Source organism: Acomys minous (assembly GCF_964271855.1).
Source record: "Acomys minous genome assembly, chromosome: 4".
NCBI classification, from domain to species: Eukaryota; Metazoa; Chordata; class Mammalia; order Rodentia; family Muridae; genus Acomys; species Acomys minous.
The window spans coordinates 117701292-117728103 of record NC_140486.1 but is presented as its reverse complement, the minus strand read 5'-3'; the positions used below and the strand labels follow the sequence as shown (position 1 = coordinate 117728103).

At 47.1% G+C, this 26812-nt stretch overlaps 2 protein-coding genes across 2 annotated transcripts in view; one reads left to right on the top strand and one right to left on the bottom strand.

The window, feature by feature from the left end:
* The first annotated feature begins 1326 nt into the window (after window positions 1–1326).
* On the top strand, window positions 1327–10906 carry DTYMK (deoxythymidylate kinase). Its single transcript, XM_084778098.1, has 5 exons — window positions 1327–1594; window positions 2540–2648; window positions 4716–4806; window positions 8538–8735; window positions 10540–10906. The coding sequence occupies exons 1-5, from the start codon at window positions 1465–1467 to the stop codon at window positions 10648–10650; spliced, it is 639 nt and encodes a 212-aa protein (XP_084634224.1). The 5' UTR covers window positions 1327–1464; the 3' UTR covers window positions 10651–10906.
* Window positions 10907–12992: 2086 nt separating this feature from the next.
* Window positions 12993–26812, bottom strand: part of ATG4B (autophagy related 4B cysteine peptidase) — a gene marked incomplete at its 5' end in the record, with an annotated part of 31943 nt that continues 18123 nt past the window's right edge. The window contains 8 exons of the mRNA XM_084778631.1: window positions 12993–14716; window positions 15212–15305; window positions 15864–15920; window positions 17153–17298; window positions 17568–17646; window positions 18930–19123; window positions 23100–23179; window positions 26478–26550. Of these exons, the coding sequence (XP_084634757.1) occupies window positions 14643–14716; window positions 15212–15305; window positions 15864–15920; window positions 17153–17298; window positions 17568–17646; window positions 18930–19123; window positions 23100–23179; window positions 26478–26550 (797 nt within the window). The 3' untranslated portion in view covers window positions 12993–14642. The remainder of the gene's footprint in view (window positions 14717–15211; window positions 15306–15863; window positions 15921–17152; window positions 17299–17567; window positions 17647–18929; window positions 19124–23099; window positions 23180–26477; window positions 26551–26812) is intronic.

The following is a 26812-nucleotide window of genomic DNA, read 5'->3' as shown; positions in this document are numbered from 1 at the left end:
ACAAAGTGAGTCCAGGACAGCCAAGGCTACACAGAGAGATCCTGTCTCGAAAAACAAAACAGCAACAAAACAAGCAAACAAAAAAAACCAAAAACCAGACAGGCTTCACTTATCATTATGCATTTCAGGTTTCTGTGTCCTAATATGACTTGATAATCCATTTAGTTCTTATTTGAAAAGTATTCCATTCACTGTGCAATTACCAGTTTATAGGTTTCCTTGTTGGAGGCCAGCTGCTTCCCTATTTAGACAAGTGTGGAGAGAACTGAAACAGTCATTTGTGTGCAGGTTTTTCTGAAGGCAGAGTTTCCAACTCACGTGGGTAAATATTGACCTTATGCTAAGAATAGGTTCTTGAAAAACAGCCAAGCTGGCCACATTGTTTTTGTCTTGTTAGCATTGTCTGCTTTGCCCCGCCTCCTCACCAGCGTGCTGTATGGTTCGAAGTGTAGATTTTTGGCTACTCTGGGTGTACAATTTTGTTTTTAACTTATGGTTCCTATCAACGTTTACGTATGTACGTTTGGCGTCTGAGTATCTTTTTTTCTGACCAGGTGTCAGTTCAGTCTTTGCAGACCTTGAACTTCTGATCCTGTCTCTACCTCCCAAATACTGGGATTATAGGATATGCCACTCAATATATCCCAATTTATTCTGTGCCGGGTATGAATCCGGGTCTTCATTCATGCTAGGCAAGTGCTTTACCAACTGAGAACTTCCCTAGCCAGTCTTATTGAAACATAGCCCAAGCCACCCTGGATGGCTTGAAACTTACTACGTAGCTGGACGCCAGCTCACATTTGCCTGCCTCTTCTTCATCTCCCCTCCCCCTCCGGCTTTATTTTTTTTCTGTAAAGACATTGCTAAGGGCAAGTTAAAAAAAAAGAGAGAGAGAGACGGGAATTTTACAATTCTGGCCCACAGCTGCAAAGAAACCCATTTCCTTCCACCAACTTCTGTCCCTGGGTTTTCGACACAATCCCGGGAACACTAAGCCTACAAAGAACGTTCCTGAACTCTTTGAAGATGCTGCAGCACAGCTTGGAAGCCGATGCTCGTATCTTTACTTCTTTCAGAGCGGGAACATAAGACGACTCTTTTCTTGTGGTAAGAAACTTTAAGAGCCCTGCAGGAGTGCGCTCGGGGGCATGAAATTTTGACTCCGTTACTTTTCTGGAAGCTACACGTGACCGGAGACCGCACCTCCCTGGTCGGTTAAGATTGGCCCTTTCTGGGCGAGGGAAACGGAAGTCCCGCGAGTGGGAGGTCCTAGACGGCTGGGTTCCAGGCCAGGAGCTACGCAACTTCCGGAAGCGGCCACCGCTGGCCAGAGAAATCGATTTTCAGCCGGAAGAGGCGTTGCGGCCAGGTCACCAGCCCGCCCTCTCTTGCTGCTGCCTCTAACGTTGGCGGGAACCTGACAGGTTTTCAGGAGCTGTGCAGTGCGGGCGGCTGGCGGTCACGATGGCGTCGAGTCGGGGGGCGCTCATCGTGCTGGAGGGCGTGGACCGTGCTGGCAAGACCACGCAGGGGCGCAGGCTGGTGTCCGCGCTGTGTGCCTCGGGCCACAGAGCCGAGCTGCTGCGTTTCCCCGGTGCGCGGGCGGGTCTGTCTTTGGGCTTAGTTTTTGTATTAAAAAAAAAACAAAAAAACAAAACCAGAAACTCTTAGAACATTTACTACTGGGCATGGATGTGTTGGCTAATTTATGGCACCTTGCCATAAGCTAGAGTCATTTGGGAAGAGGGACTCTCACAGAGTCCTACCAGATGAGGCAGTAGACAAGCCTGTGAGACATTTTCTTTAGTGGCCATTGATGTGGGAGGACCCAGAGAACTGTGGGCAGTGCCACTTCTGAGCTGGTGGAGGTGGCTTAGTTGGTCAAATGCTGAAATGAGGGCCTGAGTTCAGTCTTCCAGGTGAAAAGCCAGGTATAGTTGCTTATAATCCTGGCGCTGCAGAGATGGAGACAGGCTCGTTCCTCGCTCCTGGGGCTTGCCGCCCAGGCAGTCTAGCCAAAACTGAGCTTCAGGTCCCAGTGGAAGACGCTCTCTGAAAACACAAGGTGGACAGCTACTGAAAAAGGAACATGAGGTTGACCTCTGACTCTCACCCGTATGCACTGGACACCAACCCCCTAATCCTACAAGTTAAGTAGGTCAGGAATTGGAAAAATGCTTTCTTGGGGTTTTGTTTTGTTTCTTTTTTGTTTTTCAAAACAGTTTCTCAGTATAGCCCTGGCTGCCCTGGAACTCTGTATACCAGGCTGGCCTCGAACTCACTGAGATCCACCTGCCGCTGCCTCCCAAGTGCTGGGATTAAAAACGTGTGCTGCCACCGCTGCCTGGCTCACTCTTGGATATTTTAATCTTCAACCAGTCAAAAATCTTACAAGTACTTTTGAAATCAAGATCTATATGTTTCAGCCTCAGATGGTCCAGAACTGTCCAGAGGTTTAATAAAGTTCAGAGTAGAAAACTTAAGTGCAAACTAGGTGAAAAGTCTGACTTACGTAGTATTTGTATTTTTCTCTTTCTAGAAAGATCAACAGAAATCGGCAAACTTCTGAGTTCCTACTTAGAAAAGAAAACAGAACTAGAGGACCATTCGGTGCACCTGCTTTTTTCTGCAAACCGCTGGGAACAAGTGTAAAAACTGACTCACTGCTTCTCTTTTGTAACTTTTGGCTTTTGCTGCTTTTGTGTATGGCATGTGTTTGAACACATGTGCAGGTACACACACACACACACACACACACACACACACACACACACACATATGCGCTTCCACGTGGAGACCAGAGGTCAACACTGGGAGTCTTTCTCTATCACTCTCCGCTTTTGTTGAGACAGGTTTTAAAAAATATGTGTTGATGTGTTTGTAGTATTCATGCGTACATGTCTGGTTGTGCACCTACTGCGTGCCTGCTGCCCGGGGAGTCTAGATCCTTGTAAGCTGCCATGTGGGTTCTGGAAACCAAACCTGGATCCTCTGCAAGAGCAGCCAGTGCTCTTAAGTGCTGAGACAAGGTTTGGTTTTTTTTTGTTTTTTGTTTTTTTGGTTTTTCGAGACAGGGTTTCTCTGTGTAGCCTTGGCTGTCCTGGACTCACTTTGTAGACCAGGCTGGCCTCGAACTCACAGCGATCCGCCTGCCTCTGCCTCCCAAGTGCTGGGATTAAAAGCGTGCGCCACCACGCCCGGCCCCTGAGACAAGTTTTTAAGGTTTTCTGAGACAGGGTTTCTCTGTGTAACAGCCCTGAGTGTTCTGGAACTTGTCTTGTAGACCAGGCTGGCCTCATGCCTGGCTGAGATGGTTTCTTACTGAACCGTGAGCTCACTAATTTGGGGTTACACTGGTCAGTGTGTTACTAGGGTACCAGGGATCAAAACTCAAGTCACCATGTTACATGGCAAACAGTTTATCCATAGAGATGCTTCCCCCTTTTTTTTCCTTTTTGAAATAATGGTTCCCTCTGTAGCTCATGGAGTCCTCTTAAGTAATCGCTAACCTTCTGCCTTAGCCTTCTAAGTGCTGGCTCTTTTCTTTGTTGCTTTTTTTTTTTTTCTGGTTTTTAGAGACAAGGTCTCTGTGTTAGCCTTGGCTGTCCTGGACTCGCTTTGTAGACGAGGCTGGCCTTGAACTCACAGTGATCTGCCTGCCTCTGCCTCCTGAGTGCTGGGGTTAAAGGCGTGCACCACCATGCCCAGTTCTTTGTTGCAGTTTAAGAGCACATACTTTGTATGTCAGTCCTTTGTTAGCCATGCCTTTTATACAGTTTCTCTCCTGTCCTGTGGCTTGTCTTTTCACTTGTTTGATAGTCTCTTACACAGCACTGCTTTTGTTGTTTTGTTTCCTGGAACTCAATTCTGTAGACCAGGCTGGCCTCGAATTCATAGAGATCTACCTGCCTCCCTCCCAAGTGCTGAGAATAAAGGTGTGCACCACTACCGGGCTGCACAGCTTCTTAATTTTACTGATGTTATTTTTGCAGCCCTCAAGTGGCTTTGGTGTTGTCAAACCCAAGGGCATCCAGGTTTCTCTTTTCTCTCTCTGTTCATGTTTACTGTGTCTAGCAGCATACATTAAGCACTCTCTAACGGTCTCACTGTATGTGTATATGTAGTTTAGGTTGGCTTGCAACCTGGGATTCACTGCTTTAGCCTCCCAGGTGTTGGGATTACAGGTTTGTGCCATCATGCACATCAAGAGCTGGGGCTGCACAAACAGATTCCAGGACAGCCTGGGCTACATAGTGAGACCCATTTCAACCTTCCCCTTTGCTCCCCCAAATTGAGTGCCTCCTGTGAGGTGTGTTAAGTGAGAGGAATATGACTTTGCCTTGTGGCTTCAGTGGTGCTTCTTGTCACACGCCAAGCCCTTCATCTTTACATATCTAAGGTTTTGGCACACTGGTGATGTTGGTGAGCCTGCGGTGTTTGGTGGGAAACATCCTTGATATTTCGTCTGTTATACTTGCAGTCCAGGCCTGAGAGCACAGGCTTCTGCCTCATCTTTTGGCTCCCCTATACCCTCTGCATCCTTTGCGCTTTGCCTGAGTGGAAGTGTCCTGGCATCTTCTAGAGAGAAGATGTAGAGCTTTCTGATTGTAAATAAGTTTATAAACTGCTGGGCTGTAGTTCTCGTTGTATGGGATTTCCAAGTTGAAATAATTTGGGAAGCCAGTTCCAGGGCTCAAAAGCATTCTCTTTTTCAGGCCATTAATTAAGGCCAAGTTGAACCAGGGTGTGACCCTTGTTTTGGACAGATACGCCTTTTCTGGGGTTGCCTTCACTAGCGCCAAGGAGGTGAGTACTGTGTGGCATCCTGTTTCAGGTTGCCAGGTGTGGGTCCTGATCTGCTTTTTACATTTGTAGTGTCGCTGCCACAAAATATGTGTTCAGGTTACTCATAGGAATTGGATAGCTCTGACATTCCTTAACTCTCTAAAGACTAAATTGATTTTTATCAATAAAGATATGTACTTGTAGGTTGTTTTACACATACAGCACTTTATTTTCCTTTTGGATGATTTATCTCTCAAAGAGATTTTCTTGTTTTTTTGTTTTGTTTTGTTTTTTAGAGACAGGTCTCTCTGTGTTAGCCTTGGCTATCCTGGACTTGCTTTGTAGACCAGGCTGGCCTCGAACTCACAGTGATCTGCCTGCCTCTGCCTCCCGAGTGCTGGAATTAAAGGCATGTCCCACCACACCTGGCTTTTAAGATTTTTTTTTAAAAAGATTTATTTATTTATTATTATGTTTACAGTGCTCTGCCTGCATGTGCACCTTCATGCCAGAAGAGGGATTCAGATCACACAGATGGTTGTGAGCCACCGTGTGATTGCTGGGAATTGAACTCAGGACTCTGGAAAAGCAGTTAGTGCTCTTAACCTCTGGGACATCTCTCCAGCCCTTAATTTATTTTTAAAAAATGTTTACCATTTATATATGCTTGTTTAAGACAAAGTCTCACTATGTGGCCTTTGCTGGCCTGGAACTCGCTGTGTAGACCAGACCCACCATGAGTTGTGATCATCCTGCCTTTGCCTCTGGCTCAGGAGTGCTAAATTTAAAGGCCTGCACCACCACATCTGATGATGCTTTTTCGTTTTTAAACTTAAGTATTTGGCAATAGAAAACCTCCCGGAAGCATTACCAGCTTTAGTGACACTCACATCCTCAGATGACATGGTCAGCTTTTTGTTTGGTTGGTTTTGGTTTTTGGTTTTTGGAGACAGGGTTTCTCTGTGTGTAGCCTTGGCTATCATGGACTCGCTTTGTAGACCAGGCTGGCCTCGAACTCAAAGCGATTCACTTGCCTCTGCTTCCTGAGTGCTAGGATTAAAGGTTTGCTCCACAGCTTGGCATGGGATTGGGCTTTTAAAATTATTTTATCTGTAAGATGCTGAAGTGCAACTCCTTACAATTGAGGGCTCTGCAAGGGTTGCACATGGGGACTGACTCAGTTTTTTTTTAAGGGGCTGGCTACTGGGAGTTTGACTAAGAGTGTACAGGCAACACAAACTGGGCTTGTTTTCTTTCTTCTTTGTGTGTGTGTGCAGGGAACCTGAGAGTACTGGGAAGTGAATTTGATTGAGGTCCATGATGTGCAATTCCAAAATAATCAATAAAAATATTATGTAAAAAACTTTATATGGGTGTTTTGCTTGCATGTATGTCTGGTGCCTATGAAGACCAGAAGAGGGTATTGGATCCCCTGAAACTAATAAACCATTATAAACCATTGTGAGTTGCTATGTAGATTCTGGGAATTGAACCCAGATCCTCTGAAGAGCAGCCAGTGCTCTTAACTCTTAAATTCTAGCTCTATCACCTGGGCTTGTTAATTTTGAGACAGTCTGTCGTAGCCCAGGCATTTTGAGAACTCACCAAATAGATCATGTTGACCTCAAACTGTAATCTCCCTGTCTCAGTGCTAAGATTACAGGAGAGAGGCAGCACGCTGTCCCAGGAGAGCAGTCATTAGACGTGCAGTCAGTTTTTGTGTTTCCCAGCTCAAGAGCTGGCTGATTGCCTTGTGTTTCCACTGTAGTAAATCAGAAGCTGACTAAGGTCCACGTGTTGAAGTGAATTTTGTGTGAGAGATGGAGGGCACGTGTGCCACAGCGTGCACATAGAGGTCAGAGGCCCCGGAGTTCTCTCCTTCCACTGAGTTCTGGAGGTTTAACTCAGGCATCAACTTTGTGTGCTAAGTTCCTTTGCCAGCTGAACCGTCTCATTGGCCCAGGTGGTTTTTTTCCATTGTTATTTTTCTGGAGGAATTAGACCAAGGGCCTCACACATGGTAGGCAAGTGCTCTGGTCCTTTAATTAACTTTTTTTTTTTTAAAAAAGATTTATTATGTATATACTGTTCCGTCTGCATGTAAACCTGCAGGCCAGAAGAGGCCATCAGATCACATTATAGATGGTTGTGAGCCATAATGCGGTTGCTGGGAATTGAACTCAGGACCTCTGGAGGAATAGTCAGTGCCCTTAACCTCTGAGCCATCTCTCCAGCCCCTAAATATCTTGATGTGTAAGTTCCCACATCTCTTTCTAGGATTCATATTTAAAGTATTCTGAGTACTAAGAGTATAACTGAATTATTTTTTTTTTAATATTCACTTGGGCTAGAGACATGGCTCAGAGATTGAGCACTGTCTGTTCTTCCAAAGATCCTGAGTTCAATTCCCAGCAACCACATGGTGGCTCACAACCATCTGTAATGAAATCTGGTGCCCTCTTCTGGTGTGCATACATGCAGGCAGAATACTGTACAAATAATAAATACATTTTTTAGAAATGTATTCATTTTATGTGTATGCCTGTTTTGCCTTCATGTATACACTTGCACTTGCATCCACAGAGGGCATCAGACACCCTGAGAAGGAATTACAAGAATTATTACTCACTGTGTGGGTGCTAGGAATGGAACATGAGTCTTGGAAGAAGAGTAAGTGCTCTTAACAGCCGAGCCACCTCTCCATGTAGGAGAGTGACTCTAGTTAAGCATGTGCTTGCCCATTTCCCTCAGATTTTTTATTTTTATTTATTTATTTTTTCCGAGACAGGATTTCTCTGTGCATCCTTGGCTGTCCTGGAACTTGCTCTGTAGACCAGGCCAGCCTTGAACTCAGAGACTTACTTGCCTCTGCCTCCTGAGTCTTGGATTCAAGGCATGCGCCACCGCTGTTCCCAGTTTGTTTGGTGTTTGGAGACAGTCTCTAGCTGACCCCACACACTGTAGCCAGTGATAACACTGCACTCCTTCTTACCTCAAAAGTGCTGGAACTGCATTTGTTTTGTTTTGATTTTAAGACAAGGTCTTCTTGTGACTCAGCTTGATCTGGAACTATGTAGCCAAGGATAAACTTTAACTGTCTTCTTGCTGCTGCTTGGCAAGTGCCACCACCACACCTAACCTGATTTTTTGCCTTGTGCTGTAGTATACTTATGCAAGTGCTGGGTCCTCTCAGGAATCAGATAGCATCTGATAATATCTTTATGTAATAGGCCTTGGGGATGACAGATTGCTGAGTGATAATCTTTTCATTCTGTTTCTTCTGCATATGTTAGAGTCCTTCCCCAGTGACATATTTTGTCTGTGGCAGAGGAAGCAGAGGAGATGACCGTGGCCCTGTAAGGAAGGCCTCTGGAGTCTTGAGCTTACAATGTGTTCTGGAGGATGGGTAGTCTCTCTAGTCCTACTTTGTATGAGAGTTAGTAGGCAAGCAAGCATGCAGTAGGTCTCCAGGATTGCTGGTTTCCTCCAGTGTTGATTAGAATGCAAGATTGTGGCAAAAAGCTCTTGTCTCTGGAGCACTGTCTGCTCTTCCAGAGGCCCTGAGTTTAATTCCCCACAACCACAGCCACATGGTGGTTCACAACCATCTGTCCTGGGATCTGGCGCTCTCTTCTGGCATGCAGGTGTATAGACAGAGCACTCTTACATAAAATAAATGAAATGTTTTTAAAAGAAAAAGATTATACCTTGCTCAGTTTGCTTTCTCTGACTGTTGGGTTTTCTGCTGACAGAATTTTACCCTGGATTGGTGCAAACAACCAGATGTGGGCCTTCCCAAACCTGACCTGATCCTGTTCCTTCAGTTACAATTGCTGGATGCTGCTGCGCGGGGAGAGTTTGGCCTTGAGCGCTATGAGACTGGGACTTTCCAGGAGCAGGTTCTGCTGTGTTTCCAGCAGCTCATGAGTGAGAAAGACCTGAACTGGAAGGTGAGGCCTGGAACTACAAACAGCCATTGAAAGTGCTGTGGCTGTCTTCTCTCTGCTGACACGGGCAGCTGGTGAAGTTTGGTTACCCACCTGTGACACTTCAGGGAAAGTGTCCTAGTTCTCTGCCATCCGACTTGGGTGGTGGTGGTTAGACTCAGAGGTGAGCCCCAGCACATTTCTGCATCTTATCCCGTACAAGCCTTTAGCCATGTGACTTCAGAACATGCTCTTGCAAGCTCTGTCACACTTTACTTTGTGTCTTTGTCATAGGAATGAGTCTTCGGTGTGCTGCCTGTAAGTGGATTATACTTAGAAAGTACTTCAGAAGGCGGAGTTTGCCAGTTTCTTATTCAGATGTATCTCACTTTTCCTTTTAGTTCATGCTGTGATTCTTCTTGTTGGCCCTCGGTCATTCTGTAGGTACCTTCTCTGTAGCTACAACCTGAGACTTAACCCTGCCCGTTTCTTAAAGCCCTGTGGGCCTATATATAGCCATCACCAGGAGCATAGGAAATGTCCACACTAGGCTTCCCTCTGGTCCTGTTTCCTCCGCTCAGTAACCTTGTTTCAACACTGGTCTTGGGAATGGCTTCAGCTTCCCTCTCTATTGCTTGCTTCTGCTCTTAACTGTACCTTCTCTCCTACACGCACATCTCCTCAGCAGCCAGAATGGTCTGGCCCTGGTGGGTCTGGCATCATCTGCACAGTCTTTGGCCAGTTGCCTAAGGTGCCAGACTTCAAGCCCAACACTTGAGTAGTCCTACTATCACAAGCCACTTTTGTCTACAGAGGGTAGTTTCCATTGCCCTTTGTCTACAAATACTGCCCTCATGATGTTGAAGTTTGTCCTATTTCTGCATCTTTTTGTATTAGAACAAATGATGCTGATGCCGTTTTACTCTCTGAGGCACTAAGTCAACCCAGAGAGCCACCCTGGGTAGTCTGGGCAAGGGTTGTGTGGCTACGCCAGGGTTGTTGAGCTTCCTTCTAGTGGATGACATGTGGACTTTTCCCCACACACAGTCATACCTTGTGAACTACTTGGATTCCTTCCATAAGCTTTGTTTTTCGAGACAGTGTTTCTGTGTGTCACCCTGGTTGTCGTGGACTCACTCTGTAGACCATACTGGCCTCAAACTCACAGCGATCCACCTGCTTCTGCCTCCCAGAATGCTGGGATTACAGGCATACACCACTGTGCCCAGCTCTTCCATAAGTTTCCTATGCCTCTGGAAGCTTTTCACAAATTTGCTGCCAAAGGTCTTAGCCAGACTCACAGACTCCACAGAGGAAGGGATTGGAGATCCTGACACTTACTCAGACTCTTTCCTGGCTTCTGAAGAGATGCTTCCCTAGGGTCTGCCTGTCCTGAAGAACAGAGCAGCTGTTAGGACCATTTTCATCTCAAGAAAGGTGCAGTGGATTTGTTTTGTTTTTGAGACAGGGTCTCTATGTGCAGTCCTGGCTGTCGGGGAACTATGTAGTCCAAGCTGGCCTTGAATTTACCAAGATCCTCCTGCCTCTGCCTCCTGAGTGCTGGGACTATAGGGGTGGGTCACTGTTCCTGGTGTGGAGCCTGTTCTGCCAACTGGAGGACAGTTGCTCAGTCTGCTTAGGGGTGAGATGGGTAGCTAGTGCATCCTTCTTTGTACCAAGAAACCAGGTTCAAAGACAGCTGTGAGTAAGGGCCACTGTGGGAACTTAGGTTGGCTTTTCGCAGGGCCCTGGCTCACTTCATGTGAGCCTGGGAATAGTGGGAGGGTGGTGTGATGATCTTTTTTGCTGTTTCCCCTAATGGTGATAGGTGGTTGATGCTTCTAAAAGCATTGAGGATGTCCACCAAGAAATCCGTGCCCTCTCTGAGGACGCCATCCGCAACGCTGCACAGAGGCCACTGGAGGAGCTGTGGAAATAAGTCAGAGGTTCCAATGCAGATACTGTTCTCTGGTCCACAGCAAACCAATGGAGGGCTCATGTCTGAACACTGCTCAGCAGCAGCTATTTCTCAGCAGGAGAGACCTACAAGCCTCTATTGTTAACCTGAGGTGTTGGGGGTATGGACAAGTTGTGCAATATCCGCCTCTGCGTATCTCTTGGCTGTAAAGGTGGGCTTTATCACTAGAAATGTCTTATGTTTTATAGAAACTAATAAAAATTTAGCTGAAAATGTACCTCATTGGCTTCCCCTAAGAATCTGTGGAGATGGGTCTGCCCACTATTCATGGTATTTCCTTGTTGGTTCTGTGAGTGCTGCTAGAGCTTTTCACACTATCCTTCCAAAGTAGGCTGGTCAGGCATTTCCTGGTAGTTTGTTGAATGTGAGGGGAGCACATTCTTTTCATTACCAGACAGACATGACTGGAGGACAGCATGAGGAAATGGGACCTTGATGCCGAGGATGCCCGAGCCATGGTGCACACCTGGATCCCAGCCCTCAGGAGTAAAACCAGGTGGCTCTCGAGTTCCAGGCCAGTTGGGGCTACATAGTAAGACAGTCTCAAAAAACAAAAAAAGTAGGGAATTTGCTAGGTAGGTCATCAGGTGCCTCTTTTCAACAAGTAGTCAAAAGTCAGGAGATGCAGGGTATTTGCAAGCCTGAGAGGAATTGTAGAAGCCTCTGGGTGCTGGAAAATTAGCCCTGCTGATAGCATAGTAAGCACACTATACATTTCTGCCTTAAGAACAAGTTTCAGCTATGGGCTGAGCGTGGTGGCGCATGCCTTTAATCCCAGCACTCGGGAGGCAGAGGCGGGCGAATCGCTGTGAGTTCGAAGCCAGCCTGGTCTACAAAGTGAGTCTAGGACAGCCAAGGCTAACACAGAGAGACCCTGTCTTGAAAAACCAAAAAAAAAAGTTTCAGCTACGGTCTTGTGCTATTAGCCCTGGTGATAGCATAGCCTGCACTTCTGCCCTCCAGGACCTTTAGAACAAGTTCAGCCGTGGGTAATGTCCTATGTGGTCACAGCAACGGTAAGAAGCTATCAGAGTACTGAGAGGAAGCCTTTGCCTTGGGTCAGCATTTTTCTTTATTTGTACTGGAAAACAGCCATCATCCAGGATTGTCCCACTGAGCTTTCACCATGCAGGGTTAGATGATCCTCAACTTGTCCCCCAGGCCAAAGCCAGCTACAGCTTGCCTGAAGGGACCCTGAGGCAAGCCTGGTACTTGGGTGCTTTTCAGTACTTTCTCCAGGCAAAGAGCTATTGGCATGTTTGTTTGTTTGTTTGTTTGTTTTTTGTTTTTTTTTGAGATAGGGTTTCTCTGTGTAGCCTTGGCTGTCCTGGACTCACTTTGTAGACCAGGCTGGCCTCCAACTCACAGCGATCTGCCTGCCTCTGCCTCCCAAGTGCTGGGTTTAAAGGTGTGTGCCACCACGCCCGGCTTTGGCATGTTTTTTAAACAAGCGTTTTGTTTGTTTGGTTTGGTTTTAAAGATTTATTTATTATAGTTTTCTGCCCGCATGTGTACCTGCACACCAGAAGAGGGCACCAGATTTCATTATAGATAGTGGTGAGCCAACATGTGGTTGCTGAAAATTGAGCTCAGGACCTTTAGAAAGAGTGCTCTTAACCTCTGAGTCATCTCTCCAGCCATCAAATGGGATTTTTACTACTTATTTCTATGGATGTATGTGCCTACAAAAGCCAGGTGTTAGAAACTCTGGAGCTAGGTTTATAAGCTGCCCAGTGTGGGTGCTGGGGACTTGAATTCTGGTCCACTAGAAGAACAGTTAAGAGCTCCTAACTGCTAAACTGTTTCCCTGGTTCTTTCTGTTTTGTTTGAGATAAAGTTTTTCTGTGTAGCCCTGGGTGTCCTGGCATTCTCTCCAGGCCAGAATGGCCTTGACCTTAGAGACTCACCTGCTTCTGTCTCCCCAGTGCTGGGAGTAAAGTTGTGTACCGCTATCACCTGGCTCATTTTTGTTGTTTTGTTTTTCAAGACATAGTTTCTCTGTGTAGCCCTGGCTCTCCTGGAACTCTGTAGACCAGGCTGGCTTCAAACTCAAGAGATCCACCTGCCTCCCAAATGCTGGGATTAAAGGTGTGTCCTACAGCCATTACCCGGCATCCCCTGGCTCATCTTTATATCATGTTGCGCTTTCTCTTTTTAGGATCACATGCTTAATATGAAGGAAAACAGACACTGGCTACACAACTAGGGCAGAGGCAGGGCAGGCTCCACTTGCCCAACTTGGGGAAATCTTTACCTGGTAACACTAACCATAACTGGAGAAAAAAATCAACACACACACAAACTTTGTTTTCTACTGAAACTTATTATTTACCATTAAGAATTGCAAACTACACTACTAAGAATGAACAACCTCAGGAAGCCTTTCTCAAGCCCTGAGACTTCCCTCAGGTTGTAGTGTTCCACACATCCACTCTTGGTACCAACAGCAGGAGTTAATAGCAAGCCCCTGGGCCACGGCAGCACAGTGGCCTGAACTCAGGACGCAAGCCTGAGGAACTGTACTGGCCTTCCTGTCCTACCTTACCTGAAGCTAAGAACAAGATGGGAGAAAGAGTAAGATGAAATAAATATGTCTCAACACTTAAATGGACAGGGTTATCTCTTGCTACCTTGTGGGCCACTTGGAGCTGCCATATCAGCGAGCAGCTCTGGCCCCACCCTAGGGTAAGGTTTTTGGCAAAGGCTCCTGCAAGGGCCATCACACACTGTCATATCCTGTTCATATCTAGGGGAAGAAAGGCCTTTTCCTAAGACAGCAGTCCTATAGCATCAAAGCTTGAAGGCCCAGAAAGCCAGGGTTAGAAGGTGGCAGGTATGGAAATGAGTGCCAAGGAGGGTCTGGACACTTGATCTGCTAGCGCCTGGAGCTACCTGCTCTGTCCTAATGTCTATTATGTACCACAAAGCTGTGGTACTTTTACCTTTTTGGACCCAAACCATCTAAAATTTCCCATGGCCCGGGAGTGTTTCTGAGAAAGGAAAGAACATGGAGGAAGGCTCAAGTAGCAGTGTGTACCGTACACCAGTGGCACAGTGGCACGAGCAAAGAGCAGCTCTGCGCCCCTCCCTCTCCTCCCAGAGAAGCTGGGTGGTGAGCTAACAGCAGCGGGCCGAGCGTCTCGAAGTGCACCAACTCCTTAAACAGATCTCTTCCCTAGTGAGGTCCTAACGGGGAAGCTCAGGACCACAGCTCCAGATGCCCTGGGTGCTTGTCAGCTGTCCCATGCTTCAGGTGTCCATTCTGTGCCCACGCACACGGATATCTTTGGATTTTTCAACACCCCACAAGAATACGTTCTCTCCAGAGCAAGTAGCGGCCTTGCTGTGATTCTTTCCATACGCTCTCCCACTGAGGTAGCCCTTGATAAACCACACTGGGCAGAGGAGACAGCCCAAGAGCTCACCCTGCCCAGCAGTTTGAGGCCATGATGTGGCTGTGGCTGTCACTCTTTACGCATCAACCTGCGGATCTTCTATGACTGACCTGGGAAGTGCCCCAGAAATTCATGTCTTTGTTAAACAACTTCAAACAGGGCTTTAATTCCAAAGAAACCACAGACCCAGATGCCCAGGAGAAAGCAGAACCAAAGCTGACAGGCTGACCAGGGCTGGCAGTGTCAAGTAAAGAACTCTGGAAGCTCCTGACTTGCTGCTCTTCCTGACTAGGCCTTCTGATGGGCAACCTCATGTGGACAGGCCCTTCATGTGTTAAGGTTAGGCAGTCTGACTCCAAGCAGTAAGGCCTCCAGGCACCGCAGTCCTTGGTCCATGAGCAGAGCAGGCCCCCTGGACAGAGGTGGCACAGGCGAACAGCACTTGGCAGGGGTGGGCTGGGTGGATGGAATGCGGTGACACTGAGTGCCCAAGGCAGGTCTGGGTTCTCAAAGCACCCCAATGAGGGCCACGGAGGCCATCCCCCAACCCCGGGATTTTCAGAGGGATAAGATTTCAAAGTCTTCATCCTCAGAGTCAAAGAACCTCTCCAGTCTCTCTACATCAGAAGAATCTGGAAGGAAGAGGATAAAACATTAGGCACGTCTCAGAAGCTGGTATGGGTGTGAGTTGGGAAGATACTGAAAGAGGGGGACAGACTAGAATAGACCTGCTACGCCCTGTAAGCCGCTTCCTGACATGAGCACGTGACAGACCCTACGGAGGGATGGGAACTCTGAAAGAATAGCACTTGGCTCCTGCTAGCAGACAAGTGATGGGATCTGCCAACCAGCCCAGGAGGATGACGGCAAGAAGGGGCACCCCATTCCTTGTATCAGCTGAGGGGTGACCAGGTCTGACCAGGTCTCCACTCTTGCCTTCCAAGGCTGGTCCCTGAACTCTATTGTGCTACCCTAAGGACCAGGGCTGACACCTGCAGGCACACTAACCATAGTCCAAGGAGCCAGGAATGCTCATTCCCAGTGGCTCTTAGACGGACTTCATCATCACAAAATATGTTATCACTACAGCGTCCATATCCAGACTTGTCTGCAGTCTCAGCACTCACCTAGGGACAGGTTCAGGACATCCTGGCAGGCTAGGTGAGAAGGCTGCTGCTCCACCAGCTCAAACATGGGCAGGGCACCTCCAAGCAGGGATAGCTGTTAGTGAGATACAGCTGTTAGATGCCCCTCGACACTCACTACAACCGTCAGCCTGCAGAGGTCTAATTTAACTTCACAGATAAGAAAATGGAGGTGGTATCCATACTAAAGGTTACAGCACAGACCAACACCGTGATCAATGCAACACAGGCCTGCTCCCACTAGTAATGGCGTGTCACCCCAAAAGGCAAACAGGATCACAAAGGTACAGGGAGGACAGCAGGAGGCAACCAGCACAGGGGCAGCCTTTGGCATATGATGTATTGCCAACCCATAACCACCCGAGCCAGAACTCCATCCTACCATGAAGGTAATGTGCAATATTTATATAAAAGATGGCCAATTATGACCTACACACATCAAGAGAAACAGCAATGTGAGGCCCCTGCCCTATTCAGCCTGTCTACATATGTGAGGCAGGAACAAAACTCCCCATGCAACCAGTAAGTGGGGTTCCTAGCTAGGCCATGCAAAGAGGCTCCCTTTACCCCAGCAACCTCATTGCCTGGGTCCCCAGAAGTTTCATCTTGGCTCTGGAGAGGGGAAGCTACAGACCTTTTTGACTTGCTGACACCAGTCATTAAAGTCTTCCTCAGTCTTACAGAAAAATCCCTAAAATGAAAACGATCGTGAGAGTAGTAACCACATCTAAGGTGAGCATTAACTGTGATCTCTAGTCGTCAGAGATGCTGGCATGCACTTGCCAATACGTGCCAGGCATCTGCTCTGCCCATGCTTTGGTTCACATATATAGCAACTGCCAATGATGGAAGGCCTAGCTGATGGTGACAAGGGACAATGATTCCATCATGTGTTCCCTTTGATCTCAGCACTCAAAAGCTAGGGCTGGGGCTCAAGCTTCATGCTCTCTGCACCTGCTAGTCCCATGTGTCTAGCAACTTCTATAAGGTTGGCTGTCTAGTTAGCGCTAGAACATCAAGTTCTAATCACTGAGCTGCTGAGGCACATTCATGGAACGTACACACTCTAGTTAGAGGGGGATTTACAGTGGGGTCTGTAGGAAGTGTGAGCCAGAGTCTTGGAAGGGGCGGATGTGGCAGAGTGTGTCCTGGGTGTTGTGTCTGTGTGACTGTGGCAGATTGGTACTTGATATGCTGCACTCTGCCAATGAACAATAAGAGAACAGTGTCACTAGGCAATGACTTCCTGGGTATGGCACTGTTGACATTTTTGGTGTTTTTTTTTTTTTTTATCCACTTCCCCCAAACACATTTTGAGTAGGCAGGCTTGCATAAACCATCAGAAATTCCTACTACATCATCAAAAAGGGAGATGGAGAAGCTCATTCAGGGGAACATCTGCAAGATACATGAAATAAGCAAACAATGACGAAAAAACTAAGAGAAAAAGAAGTACAGATGGGTGACTCTTTGTTTTGTTTTGTTTTTGAGACAGGGTTTTCCTGTGTAGCCTTGGCTGTCCTGGACTCACTTTGTAGACCAGGATGGCCTCGAACTCACAGCAATCCACCTGCCTCTGCCTCCCAAGTGCTGGGGTTAAAGGCGTGCACCACCATGCCCGACTCAGATGGGTGATTCTTAACAAGCTGCCATTTGTGTTTTATAAGTAGGAGAAACACATACTCTCACACTTGGTACATACACTCAATTACAGGCAACACTTGCATACACTGTGGTTGGGAAAGCCACTCAGGAGATGAACAGTCTCTGGGGAAGATAAGAGGGATCCTCAACTATGTGAACCTAACACTCTAAAATGTTGAAAAAACTACAAAATGTAGACATTTTCCTTTATATTCCACTGCAGGACTGTCACAGAATGACTCAGAACAACTGCTAGGAGCTTGCACGGTTGGAACATACCACAGCGATGGATGGGTCAAGCTCCCCAATGCCCATCCTGCAGGGAGGGTGTTGGCAGTGGAAGCTCTCGTCGGGGATAAAGCAGCTGTCAGTCAGCTCCACTGCAGGCTGTGTTGTATGGGGGTCCAGATAGATGAGCTCCTCACCTGGGGAAGATGATGAAGAAGTCACAGGGAGTTGGCCAGGGCTGGGAAAGAGGGAGGGAGCAGGCTAGAGCAACAACCAGACCCACCAAATCAGAGTCAACAGACAGAAGTAAGTAGGAATCAAAATATCAGGTGTGGTGTGTGTGTGCATGCCACCCAGTGAGTGCAGGGAGACAAGTGAGGTAACAAAACAGCTCCACAGAAAGCAATCCACTCCTTCAGGGAGAATGACCATCTCTATGAACCCACAGTATGCAAACCAGACTCACCAACGTAGCCAATAAAGTAGTGGGCACTGTTGGGCTTCCCTCCAATAACACCCAGGGACTGCGGCATCATGAAACAGTGCTGCAGGAGAGAAGAGGGAAGGCTACTGAGCACACCGGCCTTCAACAGCATGCAAGAGTGCTTCTACACAGTCCAGCACACTCCAGCACAGCACAGTCACACGTGTGGGTTTCACTATCCACAACCACAAGTAGAACATGGCCTCCAGAGGCCTACCTGAACGACACAAAAGAAAAACAAGAAGACATATCCCAGTAAGCTTCCAATACAGGAGGTACAACAGCACCCAGCACAGCCTCACAGTTCTATTTGGGAAAGCTAGGAAGGAGAGCTGATAGGATTGGGGATTAACATGCAGGTGTAAGTGTACTGAAGAGGTAGCCTGGCCCAACGGGACAGGAGAGATGACAACAGAAGACAAGTCAGATGAGAATGGGCAATCAGCAAGGGGATGCACAGGTGACAGAGGATAGCATCTGAGAACCTCCAGCAGAGTGAGAGGCCAGGACAGTCAAGCGATATGGAGGGACAGAACAGGACCAAGGTGGTGAGAGATTTTATACTTGGTCTTACTTGAACACTGAAAGGTAGCTAAAAGTGAAATATTCTAATAAAAAGCAATATTGCCATTCCATACAGTAAGGCTGACTCCTTAGTTTAATATCTGAGGTAACTAGATCAAAAGGTTTTGCCTCTTTTCATGGGATGGAGGAAATCAAAGGAGTAGGTGTATGGTAAATCTGTCTGCAGTCCCATTCTCACGGGCCTATCCAACCTGCCTTCCCAATGCCATGACCCTTTAATACAGTTCCTCATGTTGTGGTGACCCCCAAATCATAAGAGTATTTCATTGCTACTTCATAACTACTGTTAAGAATTGTAATGTAAATATTTGATATACAAGACCCCTGTGAAAGGGTTGTTCAACTCCCCCCATAAAAGAGGTCAAGAAGCCAAAGCCTTTAAAAGATACCCAGAAAGGGAAAGACCCAGGTTCAGCAACAGGCGGACTGGTCTTGAAGACCCTTTATAAAGCTATAGACTTTTTTTTTTTTTTTTGGCTTTTCAAGACAGGGTTTCTCTGTGTAGCCTTGGCTGTCCTGGACTCACTTGTAGACCAGGCTGGCCTTGAACTCACAAAGATCTACCTGCCTCTGCCTCCCAAGTGCTGGGATAAAAGGCGTGCGCCACCACGCCTGGCTCAAAGCTATAGACATTTCTCAATGTCATCTGTAAGATTAAGCCCTTTCCAGCCTCACTCTTAAGAGGTACAGCTAGTTGACCACACAATGAAATAGATGAAAAAATGGACAGCCCAGGTTAAGGTTGCTCTTGAGACTCACCTTCAGCGTCTCCACATAGGCCTCATTGATGTCTGTAAGTCCCAGGCGGAGAGGGATGAGAAGCACTAGAGGTCTCCAGGCTGGTGGCCTGTTGGTGACTTCCGCTCCAGCGGGGAACCCATTACAATGCCTCTCTGGCTCTGTAGGACATGCAGCAGCCCCAGCACAGGGAAGGCTGGCCCTGCACAACCTTCCTGGAAGGAAAGATATAGTTTCATGAGCTGAGCACAGACAAGTTCCCCCAAGGAGAAAAAGAGTTTTAAAAAACAGATGCTTAGGGGCTGGGAAAATGGCTCAGTGGTTCCCTAGGACACAGGTTTGATTCTCAGCATGCACACGGCAACTCACAACTGTCTGTAACTCCAGTTCCAGGTGATGCAACACCCTCTTCTGGCCTCTGCAGGCACAAGGCACGCAAGTAGTGCCAGACATATATGCAGGCAAACACCCGTACACATAAAATAATCTAAAACAAACACAACACAACACAGCACAACTCCCAACTGTTTAAAACACGAGTAACTTGCCAGGAAGCAGGGCACGCCTTTAATCCCAGCACTTGGGAGGCAGAGGCAGGCAGATCTCTGTGCCTGGTCCACAAAGCGAGTCCAGGACAGTCAGGGCTGTTACACAGAGAGACCCTGCTTTGAAAAACAAAAACAAACAACACACCCAACAAAACCTTAGAGAAAAAAATGTCCCCACTCAAAGAAACGATTTCTAGGGGCTGGGGAGGTGGCTCAGTGGTTAAGAGTACGTGTTGCTCTTGCAGAGGATCCGTGCTCAGTTCTCAGTAACCACATGGTGGCTCATAACCACCTTAACTCCATTTACAGGGCATCTAATCCCTTCTCTGGACCTACTTAGATACCAGAAATGCATTAGTATACACACAAACATACAGAGAAAACTCTTAAACACATTTTTAAAAAAGAAGTATTTTCTACACATAATGATCCTCAAACATGCGTGTGTTGCTGTTTTGCCTGCATGTGCATCTGTGCACATGTACACCAGCAGCCCTCAAGGACTCTGAGTATTGGATCTCTTGGAATTAGAGTTACAGACAGCTGTGAACCACTGTGTGGGAACTGGGAACTGACCTGGGTCCTCGGAAAGAGTAGCTTAGTACTCTTAACTGCTGACCCATTTCCCCAGCCTGCACATTAAAAATTTTCAAATTGTTATTAAGCCAGGCATGGTAGTACTTAGTTTTGATCCTAGCACTTAGAAGAGGCAGGGGGATCTCTGTGAGTTCAGGGTAAGCCTCATGTTCGAACTGAGACCCTATCTCAAACAAACAAACAGTAAATTGTGTACATTGTAAAGAGAAGTATGTCCCACAATGCACGTGTGAAGGTCAGGGGACAACACTGTGGGGTTGGTTCTCTTCTTCCATCTTTACATGTGTTCAAGGGATCAAATTGGGAAGACCAGAACGGAGTGGCAAACGTCTTTACCCGCTAGCCATCGCACTGGCTCCCACATGCACATGAAAGAAAACCTAGGGCTGGAGAGATGGCTCAGTGGTTAAGAGCGCCACCTGCTCTTCTAGAGGTCCTGAGTTCAATTCCCAGCAACCACATGGTGGCTCACAACCATCTATAATGTAATCTGATACCCTCTTCTGCAGATAAAGTACTCATATGCAATAAATAAAATAAATAAATCTTTAAAAAAAAAAAAGAACCTTTAAAAAAAAAAAAGAAAAAAGAAAACCTAAAGCAGGGCTGGGAAGAGCTCAGTGGTTAAGAGTGCCACCTGCTCTTCCAGGGGTCCTGAGTTCGGTTCCCAGCAACCACATGGTGGCTCACAACCATCTGTAATGGGATCTGGCGCCCTCTTCTGGTCTGCAGGCATACATGTAGGCAGAACCTAAAGCAACCTAAAGGAGCAGCCATGTGTTCTTTCCAGTCTGGGTAGACCCAGATCACTCAGATCCCACTTCAGCAAAAAGAGCACCAATAAACAGCTTTTCTTTATTCTTTAGTATTCCTCTGTCTAAATGTACTGAACTAGCCTTCAATAAACACGGTATTAGGTCTGGTGGTGGTCAGAGAACTCAAGTATTGGGGAACACACCCCACAACAGTCTGCACTCCCACTGTGGAAAAGGATCACCAGGAGGCGCTGAGAGTACTTCCCTAATGCTAGGAAGACAGCATGCCCAGCCACAAACCAGAACAGGAAGCCAGTCAAGTTACAGCCAGCCTAAACGGGTATTACAGGCCAAATCTAGGGTAATATGGGAATCAAAAATGACTGTGCCAGGCAGCACCCTGGGTAAAAAGAACTCATGAACCAGCCGGGCGGTGGTGGCACACGCCTTTAATCCCAGCACTTGGGAGGCAGAGGCAGGCGGATCGCTGTGACTTCAAGGCCAGCCTGGTCAACAAAGTGAGTCCAGGACAGCCAAGGCTATACAGAGAAACCCTGTTTCGAAAAACCAAAACCAAAAACCAACAACAAAAAAGAACCCACGAACCCACAGACATAGACAGTCTTTCAAAATTAAAAATGGAAGAGAGAATTAAAGACTTATGAAGAATGCCTGTTAGTAAACACGTAAAGAGGAACAATTTAGGAAAATCACCATGTTCAGTCACATAGTCCAAAAATGCCTCAAAGAACATCAACATATATTCAAAATAATCTTCATTAATGTCAAAAAATGGTATTATTGAGACAAAGGCATCACCCTCTCCAGGTAACCCGGTGTGGCATCACAGCACATACTGACACTATACAGCACAATATTTTTTATTTATTTCTTTATTTAGTCAAAATGTTAAGATATTTAACTCAACTACAACCCTGAGGAAACAGACAAATCCAATTTGTGAGCCACTAACTGAACCAGATTCTTTAAAATGTCAATGCTATGAAAGATCAAAGCACAGAGGGAGGCAAGAGATGACTCAATAGTTGGCTAGGAACATTTACTGCTCGTGCAGAGAACCCAGGTTTGGCTCCTAGCGGCCACAGCAATTCCAAGAGATTACCTGCACACACACAGTGAACATAATCTCAGACACAGAGAGAATGTTCTAGACTAAAAAAGGTACATGGTACACATCCACTGAACTTTTCCGTAAGAGTGAACATTCTAGGAAATAGCCAGGGTGGGGGAGCTTATTTAGTTTTGTGTTTTTAGCTACTTAACTTACTTAAAATGTCTTTTTTTTTTTTTAAATTTTTTTTTTTTTTTTTTTTTGGTTTTTCAAGACTGGGTTTCTCTGTGTAGCCTTAGCTGTCCTAGACTCACTTTGTAGTCCAGGCTGGCCTTGAACTCACAGCGATCCACCAGCCTCTGCCTCCCAAGTGCTAGAATTAAAGGCGTGTGCCACCACCGCCCAGCTAATCATTTTATTTTTATGTGTATTTTTTTTAAAAGATTTATTATTATGTATACAGTGCTCTGCCTATATGTACACCTGCAAGCCAGAAGAGGGCATCATATTACATTATAGATGGTACTGAGCAACCATGAGGTTGCTGGGAATTGAACTCATGACCCCTAGAAGAGCAGTCAGTGCTCTTAACCTCTGAGCCATCTTTCCATCCCTTTTTAATGTACTTTGCCTACACATATGTGCACCATATTTGTGTCTGGTGCCTGTGGAGATCAGAAGAAGATATTGGAGGAAATGGTGTTACAGACGGTTGTGAACCACTTAAGTGTGCTGGGAGATGAACCTGGGTCTTCTGCAAGAGCAACAAGTGCTCTTCCCCACCAAGCCATTTCTCCAGCCCCTCCCCTCCCCTCCCCGTCTTATACAGGGTCTCACTATGTAACTTGGGATGACTTGAAACTTTAGATTGTCAGTGGACTCACAGAGATCTACCTGTCTTACAGCCTAAGTGCTTGGATTAAAGGCATGAGCCTTGAATCCATGAACTCAAATGCCTCTCCCACCGTGGCCACCCTTATGTGGTGTGCTTTAACTCACTATCTATAGTGCGCGCGCACACACCCACACCCACACAGAGAGATAACTAACCCGATGCTGTACAATGGACCCATGAGAGAATGGGGTGTGCGAGTATTTCACCTAGGCTTCCACCTGCCGTAAGTGCCGGTGCTGCTGAGACTCAAACTTTCCAGCTGAGGCTCCCTCTTCAGCTTTGTCACTTACAAGTCCTTGTCAACCAAAACCCCGAGGAACTTACTGATTTCCTCCATCACCACAGTGTTGTCCATTGCTATGTGAACAGCCAAGGAGCTCCACGTGTCAAATACAGCCAGCTTCCTACAGGGAATGAAAGAATCCTCCTGTGAGCTTCCACAGCAGGAGCTCTGCACTGCTGCACGACAGTCGTGAGGCAGTTTCAAAGGTTATGTCAAGGATGTGTCCAATAACTCAAACAGGAAGAGATCTGAGTGTTGCTCATCGAGGAAGTGCCAGCTGCCCTGTGTCAGGAGACAGTGTGGACAGGAGCCCCGGGTGGCGCAGCCACTCAGGTCTCACCAGCGTGGAAGCAGGTCCAGCTCTCTTGTTGATCCGTTTCTCCCCCAGCACCTCACATTGTGAACTGAGAGCCCCAGAAATCTAGTGAACAGTACAACTGAGGCCACCAGATGGAAGGAAACATGGCTGCAGGTTTATGGCTCTGAAAGAAAATCAGACAGCAGCCTCTGTAGAAAAAGAATGGAAACTAGGTGCTACGAGGGTGGGGCAGAATGCCTCTTAACCAGGGAGAAGACAGAAAGCAAGAAGGATGTTCCCAACATGGGGACAGTTTACCAGGGATCTAGGCTGCAAAAGCCTGGTATGTTTAGGAACACAAGAGGCCAATGCCTGGAAGGCACAGAGCAGTGGCGCTCAGCCTTCCTGTGCTGCAACTCTTCAGCTGTGCTGCAGAGACTCTCCACCACAACATTATTTTGTTGCTACTTCATAACTGTTATTTTGCTACTGTTATGAACCGTAATGTAAATATCTGAATGCAGGCTATCTGGTATGCGACCCCTGTGAAAGGGGTCGTGACTTGTAGGTTGAGAACCACAGTACTATGGAAACCACATACAGCCCCTCCCTGTGAATGGGAAACTTGGAAGGGGCTTAGGAGAGCTGGCATTTTCTCACTACTCACCAAGCCCTGCCACAGCAGTAAGGAGACCACCCGGGCGAGTCAGAGCAGCACTTCCCCGTGCTGGAATGTCAGTAAAGGCGCAGGAAGAAGCAAGTAGGGCAGGCAGTATACGCTACAGAGAACCCAACCACAAGGCCCGGGAAGGGGCTGCTAGAGGAGGCATAAATTATGCAGACTGTGTCAGGAAGGCATGGGAGCAGGCTCGGCAGGCCTGGGGAGAGCTTTTAGGCTGGGGCCTTAAGGTATACGAGGGTCTTGAGGTAGGAGTACATGAGTAACACAGACCTGCCACCTAAGGAGTGTCAGGGCAGAGTAAGTTCAGGGCAAGGTGTGCCATGATGTTAGCAAAACCCAGGACAACCAGAGCCTCAGAAAGAACTGCAACATTTTACGGAGACGACTTTGGTTATTATTACAAGTCTAGAATGATCAAAGAGGATTAACGATGAGACAAGACGTGGACCAGTATAGGAAAGAGAGGATGAGCATGGGTTAACACTGAGACTTATTACAGGTTAGGATGCTCAAATAGTCAGAGAAGTCTAGAATCAGCCCATATTTTGACCTAGGCAGTTGAAGAAGCCTCACTAACATCTCCCAGAGGAAAAGCATGTTGAGGAAGCCAAGGGCTGGCAGAGTGCTCTGCCTTTCCAGCACTCTTGAGTTAAATGCCTTATGAGATGCAACAAAGCCTGCGCGAATATAACCTATCCCTGTGTACAGGACAGAGAGATGGCCACAGTGAGGAAAAGGAATCTAGCAACAAGAGCAGAAGAGGCCAGGGCAGGGGGAGTGGGCGTGAACGGCAACACTCAGGGCTGCTCCTGTCAGTGAAGACAGACAAAGTAGGGCAGCAGACATGACCAAAGCCCTGATGGGGATCTGGTCAGGCAGGAAAAGGTGGCAGTCAAGAGGCAACCCTGTAAATTACATCACAGCTAAAGAGGTGTGTAGTAATTAAATGATGCTCCCCTCTTTCCCTGCTCATATATATGAATGCTTGGTTCCCAGTTGGAGGAACTGTTTAAAAAGGATGAGGAGGAGGTGTGGCCTGGGAGTAGACTTTGAGAAGTCAGAAGCTTCTGTCATTTGCTTTGTTTCCTGCTGGTAGATCAGATGTAAGCTCGTGGCTACTGCTCAAGTGCCATGCTTGCCTCTGCCTGTGGCCATGGTCATTGCCATGATGGCCATGGACTCTAACCCTTTGGAACCCGAGTCCCCAAAATCAAATGTTTTGTTTTGTTTTTATTTTTGTAAGTTGTCTTAGTCATGGTGTTCTGTCTTAGAAATAGAAAAGTAGCTAAGACAAAGCAGGACTTGGACAAGGATGCTAAAAGGTATGGAGTGGGTATGCATGCCACAAAGAAACCAAGCCAAGGAGTCACAGCCAGCCATGGCCTGTGATGGCGGGGCATCGGATACAGGGAAAAAGGAAGTGTCTAGCTAGAGCCTGTGGGTGATGGCCAACTGAGACACAGGATAGGGTATCAAGGGAACACTCAGGAGAAACTAGCTAGAGGTAGATTTGGGAGATACTGGCTTTCAGTCCAACAGGGAAAGGACCCTACATGAGTGAGTCCTGGATATTGGTTCAGAGCCTCCCAATATCCCAACTGAGATATTAAAGCACAAAGCCATACGGAGAAATGAGTCAGGCCAAAATCAAAACAAGAAAAGACAAGAGAAAACGCTGCAGGGAGGAGAGTACAGGCAATGGAAAAATGGGTCAGTGGTTCAGAGCACCTGCTGCTCTCGCAGAGGACTGACGTCAGCTCCCAGCACCCACACAGGAGCTAAGAACCACCTGTTAACCCCGGCGCCGAGGATCTAACAAGCTCTTCTAGCCTCCCTGCAAGTATATATGTATGATGTGCACAGACATATGTGCAGGCAAAATACTCATACACATAAAAAGAATCTTAAAAACAAAAACACTGAGGGGTCATACACTGAAAAATGGCATGTCCCTGGAAACCAGAGTCATTCCAGGGGAAATTATGGAGCAAAAGCCGTCAAGAAAAGACTGACTGAGCTCCAGACACGGGGGCCAGGGAGAGGACAGGAAGAGACAGCAGGGACTCATGAAAAACAAACTCCAACAGATTCTGAACATGGGGAAGCTTATGATCTAAGTGGGTGTCTCTGACAAACCCACATAAGTAGAGGGCTGCAGCCCCTGCAGATATAGCGCCAGAACTGCCATGGCTCCCGATCTGTGGCACCCTCATTACAGAGGCATCTGTACAAAGGACAGAAGACAGGAGTGGGCTCTGACCTAAACACGAACCCCATTCACAGAACAATAGGCATAGTCACCCAGGGACTCCCCTGGGTCTACAAGCAAAGAATCAGAATACCTTATTTCCTGTGGCAATAAGTACTCAAGGAGTGGGTAAATCCCAAGGAGAACTCATGCTGACCCCAAGAAGCAGAAGGGCTGGGCTCATTACGTACTTGAGGACCTGGGCAACAGTGTTCGGCCCGTACCACTGGCCTATAGACTTGCCTTCGCCAACTCCCATTTGTGCTGCAGGAAACAGATCCATGTTAGCAAACCCATCCATCCCAGAAGAGTCTGTGTGTGTGTGTGTGTGTGTGTGTGTGTGTGTGTGTGTGTGTGTGTGTGTGTTTGCACACGTGCGCACCCCTCACTTTTAGGGTGTCAGTAAACACTTCATAGAAAGGTCTAGACAGGACAACTATCCTCCTAAGGAAAACAAACCTTCAGGAGCCTAAGTCCCACTGGCTGCATGTAATCAGTCACTGAAGGCTGTACAGGAGCAGGGTAG

Bases quoted from the DNA above. Each gene is read 5' to 3' on its own strand.
- DTYMK (XM_084778098.1), top strand. From the start codon at position 1,465: ATGGCGTCGAGTCGGGGGGCGCTCATCGTGCTGGAGGGCGTGGACCGT. The intron at 1,595-2,539 runs GTGCGCGGGCGG...TTCTCTTTCTAG, and splicing joins CGAGCTGCTGCGTTTCCCCG to AAAGATCAACAGAAATCGGC. The intron at 2,649-4,715 runs GTAAAAACTGAC...TCTCTTTTTCAG, and splicing joins GCAAACCGCTGGGAACAAGT to GCCATTAATTAAGGCCAAGT.